The sequence below is a fragment of the Otolemur garnettii genome, unplaced genomic scaffold (assembly GCF_000181295.1).
Source record: "Otolemur garnettii isolate 467f Iridium unplaced genomic scaffold, OtoGar3 scaffold00087, whole genome shotgun sequence".
NCBI classification, from domain to species: Eukaryota; Metazoa; Chordata; class Mammalia; order Primates; family Galagidae; genus Otolemur; species Otolemur garnettii.
Window position 1 is genome coordinate 7,023,485 of NW_003852482.1, and position 14,635 is coordinate 7,038,119.

A 14,635-nucleotide genomic window follows, 5' to 3' on the forward strand; every position below is an offset into this window, starting at 1 on the left:
CTTCCCTTCCACCCTCCCTCCCTGCTCCTCCACCTCTCAGACTCACTGCCTCCCCCCTACCCTTCATATTTTTGAAAGGGAAAAAGTCAAACATTCACAAAAGCAGAGGAGAGAATGTAAGGAGCCCCACAGACCCACAAGGAGCCCCCACAATCAGAGCCTCTCAGTTTATTCTGGGCCTAGAGTATTTTGGACCAAATGCCTGCGTTTCCTCATGCATCAGGGAGCACGTGGCAGAGGGGCTAAGTGTGAGCTGCTTCAGCTCAGCCAGTCCAAATCCAGACTCTGCCACTCAGCCCTGCAATTTGGGGCCAGAGCACTGTGTCTTGGGCCTCGTCCTCTTGGCCTGGGGGCTGGAGCAGGGGACCCTGCACAGCTGAGGCCTGACATCCCCCAACCCCAGTCACTCCCATTGGTGACACACACCCTGGATAAGCACGTTGAAGTCCTGGTCATCCTCGCCAGCCACATTGGTGGCCATGCACAGGTACCGGCCTGAGTCTGAGACCTGCGTGGGCTGGATCTGGAGTAGCCGCCCTTCGCCCAGGACCTGGAGCCTCTGGCTGGGGGTGACAGGCTGGGGGCAGGGGGCCAGGAGATCAGATAAGAGGGGCCAAAGGGCACCAAGACAAGCGTACTTACAGTTTAATACCATTTAAAAAAATACAACATAAAGTGACAGGGACGCTGACAGCTTTGCAAAACCAAATCCACTCAACACGAAGATGGAAGAGAAATCCGTGGTGAGAACAGCCAAGTTTAATGTTCGCGAGATGTGTTCCCCATAGAGAGCTGCATTTCTTATTAAATCATAAAGGGTGAGCAGGGCCCAGACCAGCTCTGAGGTAGGTGCATTAAAGGCTGCTTTTTCTGGAAGGTTCCAAGCAGATCCTGTAGGACCCAGGGCTCCCACACTCACCTGCCCGTCTTTGTACCAGTGGATGGTGGGTGGGGGCACAGCCCAGCACTCACACTCCAGGGTCAAGGTGCTGTTGACCTTGGTCTTCACTTCCTTCACGCCGACCTCCCCTGAGGGGTCATCTTTGGAGATGGAAGGGGGGACTGCGAACCACAAAGGAGGGGTGCTGAGACACTGGGCTCATCCTGGCCCTGGGGACAGCCCCGGAAATGGGGAGCTGGCTCCCAAGAGTGGAGGAACAGGCCTCAAAAGCCAACCGCATCCTGGGCTATTTGCTCAGGGGAGAGAGCATCTGTCTGTGATAGTTGCAGGACAGGGCATGTTTGGGACGGGGGACTTCTTGGCGTGACCTCACAGTCCACCCTGGGGGTCCTAGGTCTCCAGTTGTGGAGCCTCTGCTGGTAACCACACAGCAGGAGGCCAGGACTGCTGTGGGTCTGGGAGTCCCATGGCCCAAGTCCTAACCCACTGTCCCCTCCTTGTAGTGTCCGCAGCTGTAAGATGGGGAAACGCTCCTGCCTGTGCTGGCTGCTTGGTGGCTGTCACAGGAGATGAGCCATGTGGCAGTGCCCTGGGGGGTAAGGTGTGGCCCATGTGGCTGACTGGTGCCAGGGGTCCCTGACTCACTGAGGACTTCCACATGGTAGTTTTTCATAGCCTCGCCCAGCTCATTGGTGACCACACAGGTGTACTGGCCAGCGTCTTCCTTCTGGGCATTCAGGATCTGCAGCCCACGGGTGCCTGTGTGGGGAACAGTGGCCAGGATCGCCCCACAGCTGCAGCCTCATGCCAGGCAGGAGCTTGGGCTCGCGTGTGCCCTCCTCTGACCCTGATGGTCTGTCACCCATCCCCTCCTTCCCCCCAGGGCATCACCTGGGAGAAGCTGGATGTTCTTGGAGGCCTCAAAAGGGGCCCCGTCCTTCATCCAGGTGATGTTGGGGTAAGGGAAGGCCAGCGCTTCGCAGATCAGAGAAATGGGGTTGCTGATGAACACGGTCACCTCCTCGTCTGCACTGTCCTCAGTTACTCCCAGGATGGCAGGGGCCACTATGTCAGAGGCAGGGGAGGGTGCTCATAAACATGACCTCTGACCCTGAGCCCACGGACTGGGACAGTCTTCAGTCTGCTGCTCTTGTCACTTGCATTAGACGGAGGGAAACTGAGGCTTGGAGGTACCCATGCAGTGTGGCCAACCCAAACTCAGGCCCAGGTGATCCACAGCCCAGCTCCCCCCCTCTAAGCAATACTACAAGAGGTAAAAGCTGAATAATTCCTGCCTTGATTTACCCTATAGCTTCTCAATATGTAGCCTCCTACTAATTCAACCAGAGCCTTCTCATTTTGTTTGGGCCTCTAGTTGGGACCCCTCCCCAACTAGAAAGGGTGGCAGCCTTTGTTCCTGGGTAGAGTAGTTCTACTTTTCACTGGTCCTAAAATTTCCTCTTTCAACTCCTGCAGGGGACTTCCCCATTTACTGCCAGATTTTTCTTTTTTAAGTAGAGACCAGGTGTCCCTTTGCTGCCCCAGCTGGAGCACAGTGACTATTCCCAGGCACAATTCCAGTACCGACCAGCACAGAAGTTTTGACTTGCTGTTTCTAACCTGGCACAGGTCAACCCTCTTTAGGCAACTTAGTAGTCCCTGTCTCCCTGGAGGTCACCATACTGATGCCAAACTTAGTGCAGACACCTGATTGGCAACATGATAGCCCAGAACTCCTGGGTTCAAGTGATGCTCCCACTTCAGTTTCTTCAGTGGCTGGGACAACAGGCACATGTCACCAGGCCTGGCTACCATCAGCATTTTTAGAAACTGATTTTCCTGGGCTAGTCTATGCCTCTCTTGTTCAATTTTCTGCCTCTCCAGCCTAACAAGACAGTTTGTGTATACAGTCCTCAGGAGGCCCCGCCCAAACTCATCAACCTGCAGCCTGGCATCACCCATGTCACCTCTCTCAGCCTCAGAGCTTTGTAGTGTTGTGGGGACAAGCACCTCTCCCACTTCCTAGGGTCATTGTGAAGTCTCACCCAATCATCCCTGTTCAGTTGACACAACTGCTATTATGACACAGAAGTTGAACAGATACAGTAGAGTGCATTAGGGGAGCATCTGTGGGGAGCAGGTCCTCCTCCCTCCAGCTCCTGGGGTGACCAGGAGATGCCCAGAGCTTACCTAGGACACTAAGCTGGAAGTGTTTGGTCTTCTCCCCCGCAGTGTTGGCTGCAATGCAGGAGTAGTGGCCAGCACTGGACAGGTTCACCTGAAGGACATGCAGGAGGGCCCCCTCTGGGGAGATGTGGAAGGCATCTCCTCCAGCCAGGGGCCGGCCATCTTTGAACCACATGACTTTGGGCTGTGGGTGGCCTGTATGCAGAGGAAAGAATGAGATAATTCAGCAGGCTTTGACCAGGTCGCCCAGGTGTTAGAAGCTGCTCCCAGATGAGACGGGGGACATGGATTCTTCATGGAGTCCAAAGGCCCATAAAGCACAGCAGGAAGCCAAAGCAGCAGCCAGGCCTGGCTTACCAAGCAGTGGGCAGAGGTGTCAGGGTAAAGACAGGTAATACAGAAAGGCAACCATTCAACTATCTATCCACCCATCCATCTACTCATCCACCCGCCCACACATCCATCTATCCATCCATTCATTCATCCACTCATCCATCTATCTGTCCATCCATCTACCTACCTGTCAATCCACTCATCCATCCATCCATCCTTCAGCCCACAAGCATTAACAGGAGCCTACTCTGCCAGCCCCTGGAGAAACCATGGTGACAAGGAGGCCCAGTCAGTGCAAAGACAGGGAATTTGAAGCCCAATGGGGTAGCCCATGTGGGCAAAGGAACCAGCCAAAGGACTCCTCATAGAAGGTTCTAGAAGTTGAGATCTGTAGTGGGTGGGGGTGGGGTGGGAGTGTTGGGGCAGAGGCATGTGCCGCAGATTCTGAGATAAAGAGACCTCAGTTGATGGTAGGAGTGGCCTAGTCCCCTGGGCCCTCCCCTTTCTGAAGTTGTCTTCCCACCCCGCTGCCAGCCTGCTGCACCCTGTGGCCCTTACCTGTGGCGTTGCATGTTAGGTGAGCAGTCTGACCCTCAGTGACCCTGATCACCTCCTCTAGGTCCTCATTCTCCATCCTGGGAGGAACTGGGGGAAACAGGGAGACAGACAGCCACTGACCAGGGTTGGCCCACTCAGGATACACCATCACAGAGCAGGAAGCCAAGAGCCACGGTTCCTCTTTTCCGTTTCCTGTGCCTCGGTTTCCCCAACCCTTCCATGTGCCTGCTTCCATAGGGCAGTGAGTTTGACAGACATTCCCCGCAGCTGAGGGAAATATCAGTGCCTCTGGGAGGAGGCTCTGACCAGAGGAAGGCGGTATGGGTGGTGTTGACAGTAGCTGCCCCCCTACTTCAGATTAGCTGTTTCTGGAAAGTTCCATGGCAGCCTCAAAACAGGTTTCTGATGAGGCAAAGCAAACAAGGCTTAACTTCTCCCTCCCTGTCCCTGTGCTAGGCCCCCCAGACACAGAATGACCTATGAGCCTGGGCCTCACCCCTGGAGGCTCCCAGGCAGGAGGGAATGGATTCATAGGACTCCCATGAAAATGGGGTGCAGCGTACCCAGGACCTCCACGCTGAAGTTCCTCTGCACCACCCCAGCCTTGTTGCTCGCCAGGCATGAGTAGAGGCCTCTGTCTTGCTCCTGCACCTGAGTCTTCTTTAGCATCCAGCCACCTGGGGAGGGAGAGGTGTGGGCTCAAGTAAGGCTGTGAGCAGCCTTCTGGCCCCAGCCAAGCCCAGGCTGCCCCAGGAAGAGGAGTTATAATTAGATGTGCATATGTCTGCCTCCCATCACGTTCCACTACCCAGATGGGGAAACTGAGGCTCGGGAGGGTAAACAAACGGATGGAGCCACCTGGAGGTCAGACATGCACCAGCTTAAACCTGAGGACCCTGCTCTGGAAAGAAGGATCTGGTACCAGGCCACCCCCACTCTGGGGATTGGCTGGGGCTCAAGGGACAGCAGTAAGCTACATGGTCAACAAGGCAGCCCCCACCCTACTCTGACAACATGGTAAAACACCTTCTTCTAAGGACCTCTCAAAGGGTCTCCCAGGACCAGTCTGGGGAGGGCAGATACACAGGACACATGCCATCACTGCTGATTCTGCACCAGGGGAGACATCACTAATAGATTGCTGCTGTCCTTTCTGCGGGGCCCAGATGCAGTCTGAAATCACATCACATTCACAACACATCTGGTACTTCCTACTGAGTGCTCAGAAGAAGTGCATAAAGGAAACAAATTTACCATCCTGCTGTGGGCTGCCTACAGTTGATAGGTCACCAAGGCTGAGCCTAAATGGGCCCTGATCCTTGCAAAGTTTGGATGGAACACTACCTCTTGGGCCTCAGTTTCCCACTTGTACACCAGCAAGAACCATCACAAACCAATTTTGTAAAGAGGATAAATATTCAGAGGAGGAGTTGCTTAGATCAGCATGTCCAAAACTTTGTTACTATTCTGTAGGATGTTATATATAAGAAGCACCAAGTGAATTTTTCTTTTTGGCTGTAGGACTTATCAGAACTTTCACTATGCAAATGCTCCCTGGGAGCCAAACCCCTCCCTGTGAGGAGGGGAGCAGAGCAGGAAACCCTTTTCCAACTTATCTAACATGCTCTTCTTTCCTGGTGCACTCATCTAACCAGTGTTTTGGGGGTGTACTCTTTGGAGATCAGCAGCTGGAATAGTTACCCCAAACAGGCCTGGCAGCTCAGGGTTAGAGGTCATGGGCACGTGATGGACAGAGGCAGAGGTGGAGGTCCTGATTCCCAGGATACAACCCCTACTGGGGCCTCACCTGCCATCAGGTAGGTGTCCTCTCCAGGGCTGATGGGCTCTTCCCCTCGGAACCAGCGGACAGCCGGGGGTGGGACCCCGGAGGCTTCACAGAGTAGCGTCAAGGGGCTGTACAAGGTGGCAGTGATGTTGGTCAATGGGCCCAAGTCTCCAATGAGCTGTGGGGGCACTAGACAGAGGAAAGAAGCATTCAGGAGGCTCCTTCCCCAGCCTCACTGTCTGCCCCCAGGACCCTCAACCCCGTCAGGAGAGTCTGGGGCAGAAGCAAAGAGATCAGAGCTGCTTCCACTGAAGCTGTGACGCCTAGAAGGGAGTGTATGGGGCCGCAGGCTGGGCTTCGGAGGCAGACAGACACCTTGGGCCTCAGTTTCCCCGACCCCTCAGAGCAGTGATTTTCAACTGGTGTGCCATGGCAGAGGATCTGAGGTGTGCCGTGAATGTTTTTAAAGATCATTAATTAAGTTATTTTCAAAAGAAGTTCAAAGCATGGTAAGTATACTCTTTGTTTTTACTCTGTTTTTGATCAACATAATTTAAGTGTGCCATAGAAGTTTAACTATGGGTTCAAGTGTGCCATGAGGTAAAAGTGGTTGAAAATCACTGCTTTAGAGGGATGCCTGGGAGGATTCACCAGAACCCATGCACCGCGCCCAGTCCAGAGCCTGGATGGAGTGAGTGCTAGCACACAAGGCCAAACTAGAGCAGCACTGGGCCCAGTCATGCTTCCTAGGTCCACACAGCCAAGTTCACTGGCCGCCCTGCATTTTGAAGGGGCCTGATCCTCCACAGGGGTGGGGATAACTGGGTGAGGATTGGGTCCCAGCAACACTAGGGGGATCATGGGGGCCTTCCCTACACTGATCCCTGCCCCCTCCACCTTACCTCTTACCCCTCTCTGGCTCCATGCCGATTATCTGCCAGGCATACAGTAGGAGCTCAGCAAATGATCATAATGCAGGAGGCTCCTTGAGCCATTCTCTGCCTGGCACAACCTTCCCTTGACCCAGCAGCTGCCCGACTCCTACTCAGCCTTTATGCTCCAGCTTAAAGGGCACCTCCTCCAGGAGGCTGCCCTGACCTCCCAGGACAGTGTCCAAGGTCTTCCTGGTCTCCCACCGGCCCCTGAACTCCCCCATCACACACCAGTCATGCAGGATAGAGACTGCTGGCCTGCCCAGGGCCCAAAACAGAGTAAGGAAGAAGAAGGGAGGGAGACATGGATGGGGAAAGTAGGGCCTTTGGGGACCAGTCCTGATGAGAGCAGCTTACCCCAGGGCAGCTCTCACCAGAGCCCTGACTCCAGAAGAGCCACCTGAGACTGGTGCCTGGAGACTGAACCCGCCTTGCCCTCCCCAGTGCCCCTGACTCAGGCCCCTGCCCTCCTCTAGCTGGTTGCTGTCCTCACCCAGCACGGAGAGTGCAAACCTCCTCTCCGCCCTCCCGGCCACATTCTCGGCCACACAGCTGTAGCGTCCGGCGTGGGCAGCCTGTGCTTGTTCCACATACAGGCTCTGGCCCTGGTTCTGTATCCTCAAGCCCAGCTCAACACCCACAGGCTGGCCGTCCCGCTCCCATGTCACCGTCGGAGGTGGTTTCCCCGTGGCATTGCATTCCAGAGTGGCTGTCCCATCCTGGACCACAGAGAGCTGTGTGGGGGACTCCTGGGGACCAGTGATCTGGGGGGGAACTGGGGTGGGGAGAAAGTGCATCAGGGACAGCTGCTGGGGCTGCCAGGCACTGCCACCTGCCACACACTCCACGGGGGCATGCCTGCTCCCTCCTGCCACTAGCTGGCTGTGTGATCTTGGCCAGATGACCTCATCTCCTTGTGCTTCTCTGCAATGGGGTCATAACAGAACCCCATGACACTCTCTGGACACCCCATGACACTCCCCTGGGCAGGCCTATCTGGGGAACAAGCTCACAGCACGGCCCTTTCAGGAGTTTTGAGGGAAGCCTCTAAACCAGAGGCTTCCTGGAGTTTCAACAGTCCTTGGGGCTGGTGGGGCTTGGGAATTATTCCACGGGTGGGTTCTCCCCAAGATGCTGAGCAGCGTTTTCCTTGGTTTCATTTTCTAGTGCAATTTCTCTAAGACTGAGATACTGAATTCAACATCACGGACAGTGGATGGAGATTTACGTTTCCATTATACACATGTATAGAAGTTTTGTATGACATTTACATTTCTTTTATGTTTCCAACTGTCCCAAGATGTGGCTTTCTTTCCTCCGAACCACTGTGGGGTACTCAGGAGTCACATGCCTTCTCCCCCATGATTAGGTTGAGGGCTCGGAGAAGCTGAGTGGGAGAGCAGTGAAAATGCCAGGAATCTGAGGGACCGCGTGGAAGGTGCCTGTCATCACTTCTCCTCTCTTAGCTACTCATCTGGGGGTGGTGTCTGCCCAGCCCGCAGTGCTCCCTGGCCCTCCTGGCCCGGCCTGGCTCACCCACCGTGTACTTCCAGCCGCTGCTCCTGGCTGCTGCTCCCTGCCACATTGCTGCACTCACAGGTGTACGTCCCCTCCTGGGCCGGCCGGGCCTGTCCCAGGTACAGCAGTCTCCCCACAGCCGACACTTGCTCGAGGCCAGTCCCTTCCCCGGGCAGGGGCTGACCTGGTGCAGTGAGAAAGAAGCTCCTGGTCCAAGACATTTGCAGGGACACAAGATCTTTCCACCTGCAGGATTTGTCCTCCCTGCTCTTCTTGACACTCCTACTCACCCTCCAGGTGTTCACTTAGACTTCCCTGTCTCTAGGAAGCCTTCCCTACATGCCACATCAGGTCCTGCCCTCTGAGTCCCTGAGCTTCTCCCCAGCTGCTGCAGGAGCCCCATCTGAATTTGGTCTAGCCTGGGCCCTCCACCATGGCAGGCCTTACCTTGGGGTCCTTAGGGACCCCCAGGGCCTGGCACATAGCAGGGCTCAAGGTTATTGAATGAATGGCCCCTCTGGCTACAGTGACCTAGGGAAGGACACTAGGCAGCTGGTATACCTGGCAACAAGAAGACCCCTTAAAGGGGGAAGATCTGTCAACCTCTAGCTGCTGGATGAAACACCCCAGCACCTGACTGGAGAGGAACAGACCTTGGGTTCCGTCATGAATCAGTGCCTGGCCCCACAGGGGAGGACACTCAGTAGCCACCTGGCAGTGCTTTCTCTTCCTCTGTCCTAGTGTTCCCAGCCTGTCTTGCTGCTGTCCCCAGACAGCTTCCTGGACCAGATCCCTCCTCTGAGCTCCAGTCTCTCTCACTGTTCACCTGATGTCTCACTGGGTGTGAGATATCACCATATCAAGTCTCTGCAGATGCTGGAGCCTCCCCCAACATCTCCCTGGAACTTCCCACCTTAGAAATGGTGCCCCCACTCCCCACCAACTCCCATCATCATCCCTGACCTCCCCCCCATCCAACTGGCATCCCTGCCCCAGGGCCTTTGCACCTACCATTGCCTCTGCCTGGAATGCTTTTCCCTAACATATTCCACGTCTGTCCCTTGACTTCTTCAAGCCTGCTTGGTCAAACTTCCCTGGCCACTTAGGGTAGTGCAAATCCTACCTTCAACACATCTTCTCCCCTTCCTGGCTTTATTCTCCTCCATAGAACTTATGGCCTAAGTTATGGAGTCATTTACTTTTTGTTTATTATCTGACTGCCCCATTGGGGGGCTGCTGTCCGTTTAATTCACTACAGTGTTCCCAGTGCCTAGAACTGGGCCTAGAACAGGCCCTCAATAAATATAGGTCACCTTATAATATTCTGAAATTTTTTAAAAAAGAAAGCTGCCGTGATCTTTGTGAGCAAAATTTATCTATACAGAGGGTGATACTCAAGTCACTTCTGACTTCTGCAACCACGAGAGGTGACATGACTTATATTTGTCTTTTGTTATCAGTATAGACTTGAGTATTGTAATTTTAATACAGTTTTTTCCTCTCTTAATATGTGTATATGATTTTTTGGCATCCTGTGTGTGAAGGTTAAATTCCGGGTATTTACTGAGCCCCTATTTTGTACCAGGTGTTGAACGTGGACGTCAGCAGTGGTCAAGATGGTGCTCAGACTCATGGAGGAGCAGACACAGAAGGATTAAGGTCAGCAACATGACAAGTCATCATGCAGGGGCTATGCCAAGGCGGCCCTGCCCCAGCCTGGCCGTCAGAAAGGGCTTTTTGGAAGAAGGGACATCTAAAGTGAGGCCTAAAGACCAATCCAGTTCTCGCTGGCTGGGAGGGGGCCTCAGGGACTAAGTAGAGAGGGGCTGAGGGAAGCATCAGTTTTGTTACCAGCACCCAACCTCAAGTAGTATAAGCCCACCCCTCTGGGCTCTGGCGTGGGAGCACACAGCAGGGATGGGCTGGGTAAGGGCAGCAATCCTACCATCCTTCCTCCAGGAGATCTTGGGGAAGGGGACACCCTGGCATTCGCAGGACAGCCTTGTGGGGTGCCCCTCGCTCACAGTCAGGGTGTGGGATTCGCCCGAGGGGAACACTGGAGCAACTAAAAGCAGAGAGATGGTGAGTTGGGGGTGGGGACTGGAATGGAGAAAGGACCAGGAGGCAGGGCAGGTGAGAGGGCTGTGTCCTGGGACCCCGTCAAAGCAATATCCCCCCGCAGGGTGCTGAGACCCGGCCCAGCCCAGGAGACCCTCACCCAAGACGTTCAGGTTGTAGTGTTTCTCCGAGCGGCCTGCCTCATTCAGGGCTTCACAGGTATAACGGCCAGCATCCCACACTTCCACCCTGTCCACCTGGCCCAGAGCAAAGGCATGCCATTGGCAGGGGAACACAGAGATGGGGGTCACCCTGGACAGCCAGTGTGACCTTAGGATGGCAGCCCTGCTGTCTCCCCACTTCATATCCATGGCCCAGACCGTCTAAGGGGACAGCACAGAGCTGTGTCAGACCCACTCCACGTTTGACCTTTGGCCCAGTCTCTTTGGAAAATTCAACAAAACAGCCCAAAAGAGAAGGTGGAGGAGGAAGGATGGTGGAGGTGGAAAGGACCCATCCTCAGGGTCAGATTCTGGCATGGGAGTGATGGGGCTAGGCTGTGGCTTTGAAGAACGAGGGGAAGGTAGGAAAAACCAAAGGCAGTGCTTGCAGTTGGGGACGATCATATCACAAGGTATAGAGGGTGGGAGGAGGAGTGGGTGAGGCCTCTCCCAGTGAGGCCCTGAGGACTTGGTGCTGGGCCTTGCTCCCCGTCCCTTGCGGGCTCTGGAGGTTGCATGCTCTCAGGGGTGCTAGCCCTCCCCTGTGCAGGGCTCAGGGGAGGCTGTGTGGCTGCAGGAGCCTGCACACCTGTAGTACGGCCTTGTCTGCAGAGAGCCTGACGCCAGACCGCAGCTCCAGGGGGCGCCCATCCTTCCACCAGCTCAGCACGGGAGGGGGCACAGCGTGGCTCTGGCACTCCAGGGCCACGGACTCATTGACCATGACGGACACATTCTGCTCTTCTCCAAGGATGCTCGGGGGCACTGAGAGAGGGGGAAGGAGAGGGGATCTCAGGCACATGAGGTGCCGCAGGACAGAGCCAGGACCCATGTCAGGCTCAGCCACCCCCAGGAGCCAGGAGCAAACATCAGGGCTAGGAGTCACCATCAGGACCAGGACCCACCAAGCCCCCACCCTCTCCCACCCCTCAACAGGCCCACAGTTCTGTTGCAGAAGGAGGAGGCCCCCAATCTGAGGAGAGTGGACAGATGATGACAATATCCACATTGTGTGTCCTAGAGTTCTGCAAGATGACCCCATCCGGGGAAGGGGAACTTGGGGTCTCTCTGCATTGTTTCCTACAATTGTGTGTACACTTAGAGTTATCTCAAAATATTTTATTTACCTCACTTTATTATTTATTTATTTAAATTTTAAGATAGGGTCTCACTATGTTGCCCTGGCTGGTCTCAAACTCCTGGGCTCAAGTGATCCTCCCACCTCAGTCTCCTGAGTAGGTGGGACTACAGGCTTGTGTCTGGCTTATCTCAAAATTTTAAAACAGTCCAGGTGCAGTGGCTCACGGCTATAATCCTAGCACTCTTTGAGGCCAAGGCGAACGGATTGCTTGAACTTAGGAGTTTAAAACCAGCCTGAGCAAGAGCAAGACCTTGTCTCTACAAAAACAGAAAAATTAGCCAGGCCTTCTGGTAGGCACCTGTAGTCCCAGCTATTGGGAAAGCTGAGGCCAAAGGATTGCTCAAACCTAAGAGTTTGAGGTTGTTATGAGCTATGATGCCATGGCACTCTACCCTGGGCAATAGAGTAAAACTCTATCTCCAAAAAAAAAAAAGTTAAAGCAGATCTCAGAACCACCACCTTATCCTTCCTCCCCAATTTCCTCACAAAAAAAAAAAAAAATTAACTAGCACAGTTCAGCTGAGACTCCATTCAGCCTCTGGGGACTCAGTCTCCTCATCTGCAAAATGGGCACAGTGAATCTCCCCTCCTTATGGAGCCACATGGAGCTAAATCCAAGGCACAGGTGGGTCCTTGGCATGGGACACCAGTTCACTGATCCCAACTGCAGCCCAGGAAACAGCTGGCATTGGATGCTTCCTCACCTCCCACTGGGGCTCTGCACCTCCCAGAGCTGCCGCTGGCACCTTTGCAGAGTCCCCACGATCCCACTCAAGGAAGTATAACAATAAGTACTGCAATACCCAGTGAGCTCTGCCATACCCATGATGACCTCCGAGGTGGGTACCATCCTTCCCATCACTTTACAGATAAAGAAATGGAGGCTCAGAGAAGCAAAGTGGCTAGAGCACATCAGAGAGGTGAGGTCTGAACCCTGTGTTCCTGACACTCTAGATGGGTGTTCCTAACCACCACCCCACACTGCCCCAGTGGACACAGACCACTGAGGACATGGGGCCTCCTGCTGCTGCTTTATGCTCTTGGTACCTCTTCTATGAACACAGGGCTCCTGGCTGTGCAGCCACCTGGGTACCTGCTTACCCATGGTAGCTCTCTGGGGGTCCAGCACCCTGCACTCAAAGGCAGCCAGTCTTAGTGGGTACTACTCCACCCAGCCACCCTCTCTTCTTTGGATGTGCCTGGAGACACCCCCACTACATCTTCTTGGAGCTGCTGGGCTGCACCACGTGGCCTTCCCAGCCTGAGACTCACTGTGGACTTGCAGGATGACTTCCCGGTGGTCCTCGCCCACCGCGCTCACAGCCACGCAAGAGTACCTGCCAGAGTCGGAGGCCCGGGCGCTGGCCAAGGTGAGCATCCGGCCCCCAGGGAAGACCTGTGGCCCAGAGGGACGCTCACATTGGGCAGATGTCCTGCTGTTGCACACCCCAAGGGACAGCACGCCTCTCACAGCTGGCCCTGCTGCCAGGTACACCTGGGAAGCCTTCCCCACACCCCAGAACCCCCCTCGGAGCATCAGAGAGACCAGGAGCTACACCCAGGCCTTGGAACTCCACTGGCTGGCAGGCCATTCTGTCCACATGTGGCCAGTGAGCTCCTGAAATGCAGCCAGTCTAAATTGAGAAGGGCCCCGGGTATAAATACACAACAGAATTCAAAGCTAGTTTGAAAAGAAGAATTTAAAATGTCTCACTGATAATTTTTATTTTATTATTTATTATTTTTATTTATTATTTATTTACTTTTTTGCAGTTTTTGGCCGGAGCCAGATTTGAACCTGCCACCTCCAGCATATGGGGCTGGCGCCCTACTCCTTTGAGGCACAGGTGCCATCGATAATTTTTATTTTTATCTCACAATGAAATAAAATTGTTCTGGATATATTGGACTAACTAATATGTAATATCAAAATTGATCTTAGGGTGGCACCTGTGGCTCAGTGGGTAGGGCGCTGGCCCCATATACCAAGGGTGGCGGGTTCAAACTCAGCCCCAGCCAAACTGCAACAAAAAATAGCTAGGCGTTGTGGCAGGTGCCTGTGGTCCCAGCTACTCAGGAGGCTGAGGCAAGAGAATCGCCTAAGCCCAAGAGCTGGAGGTTGCTGTAAGCTGTGATGCCACAGCACTCTACTGAGGGTGACAAAGTGAGACTCTGTCTCTTAAAAAAAAAAAATTGATCTTACCAGTTTCTTTTTGTTCACTTGAACATGGCTATGGGAATGGTTTAAGTTGAAGGTGGCTTGTGTTCCTGGGGGGCACTGTGTTTCTGTTGGCTGGTTGGGCTCTAGGCGGCTCCCTCCAGGCCCTCCTGCCTCCCGCCAGCCCCTGGCCCTATATTCCCAGGGCCTGACCTCTGCTCCCAGCACCTACTGAAAGTACCAAGAAAGTGAGCCACATTCACCTAGCCCTACTGACCTGGAGGCCTGGGGTCCCTGCCGAGGACACAGGGTTTCCATCCTTCAGCCACAACAGTGTGGGGCTGGGGGCGCCAGTAGCATTGCAGGTCAGCCGGACAGGGGTATTGAGCAGCACCGGGCCTGGCAGGCTGGGTGGCAATGTGATTCGGGGGGGTACTACAGGGCAGGGGCGACAAGGGGCACAGGTTGAGTCCCACTGCGGGCAGAGAAGGCAGGCCCTGGCTGGGCCCCCTCGACAGGGCACATGGCCACAGGTAGAAGCAGGATGGCCACCTGGCCACAGACAGCCACTTCACCATCCTCCAGGCTGCTCTCCCCTCCTCTCAACATTGCTATGAGGCTATTGCAGATGGGAAACCAAGGCTCAGAAAGGGAAAGTCACCTGCCTACAAATGACCAACTGGAAAGTAGCAGAAGGAGCACCTGAACTCAGCCTCTGGTCAGCAAGGGGCTGTCTGTCATGGGGATGGTGTGAGGACAAGGGCCCCTGGATAGTCTCCCTTCCTAACTCAGAGGCATCAGAGGAAACACTATCTTTTTTTTTTTTTTTTTTTTTTTTTTGC

General features: G+C 54.4%; 1 protein-coding gene across 1 annotated transcript in view; it reads right to left on the reverse strand.

The window, feature by feature from the left end:
• The window catches only part of HMCN2 (hemicentin 2), a 142,732-nt gene that overhangs the window by 45,117 nt on the left and 82,980 nt on the right, over window positions 1-14,635 (reverse strand). Inside the window, exons 39-53 of the mRNA XM_012808266.2 lie at window positions 14,071-14,228; window positions 12,908-13,031; window positions 11,084-11,259; window positions 10,434-10,530; window positions 10,161-10,280; window positions 8,238-8,399; window positions 7,191-7,472; window positions 5,787-5,954; window positions 4,543-4,656; window positions 3,980-4,066; window positions 3,092-3,283; window positions 1,793-1,966; window positions 1,547-1,660; window positions 920-1,062; window positions 427-577 (exon numbers count right to left, since the gene is read on the reverse strand). Coding sequence (XP_012663720.1) covers window positions 427-577; window positions 920-1,062; window positions 1,547-1,660; window positions 1,793-1,966; window positions 3,092-3,283; window positions 3,980-4,066; window positions 4,543-4,656; window positions 5,787-5,954; window positions 7,191-7,472; window positions 8,238-8,399; window positions 10,161-10,280; window positions 10,434-10,530; window positions 11,084-11,259; window positions 12,908-13,031; window positions 14,071-14,228 — 2,262 coding nt within the window. The remainder of the gene's footprint in view (window positions 1-426; window positions 578-919; window positions 1,063-1,546; window positions 1,661-1,792; window positions 1,967-3,091; window positions 3,284-3,979; window positions 4,067-4,542; window positions 4,657-5,786; window positions 5,955-7,190; window positions 7,473-8,237; window positions 8,400-10,160; window positions 10,281-10,433; window positions 10,531-11,083; window positions 11,260-12,907; window positions 13,032-14,070; window positions 14,229-14,635) is intronic.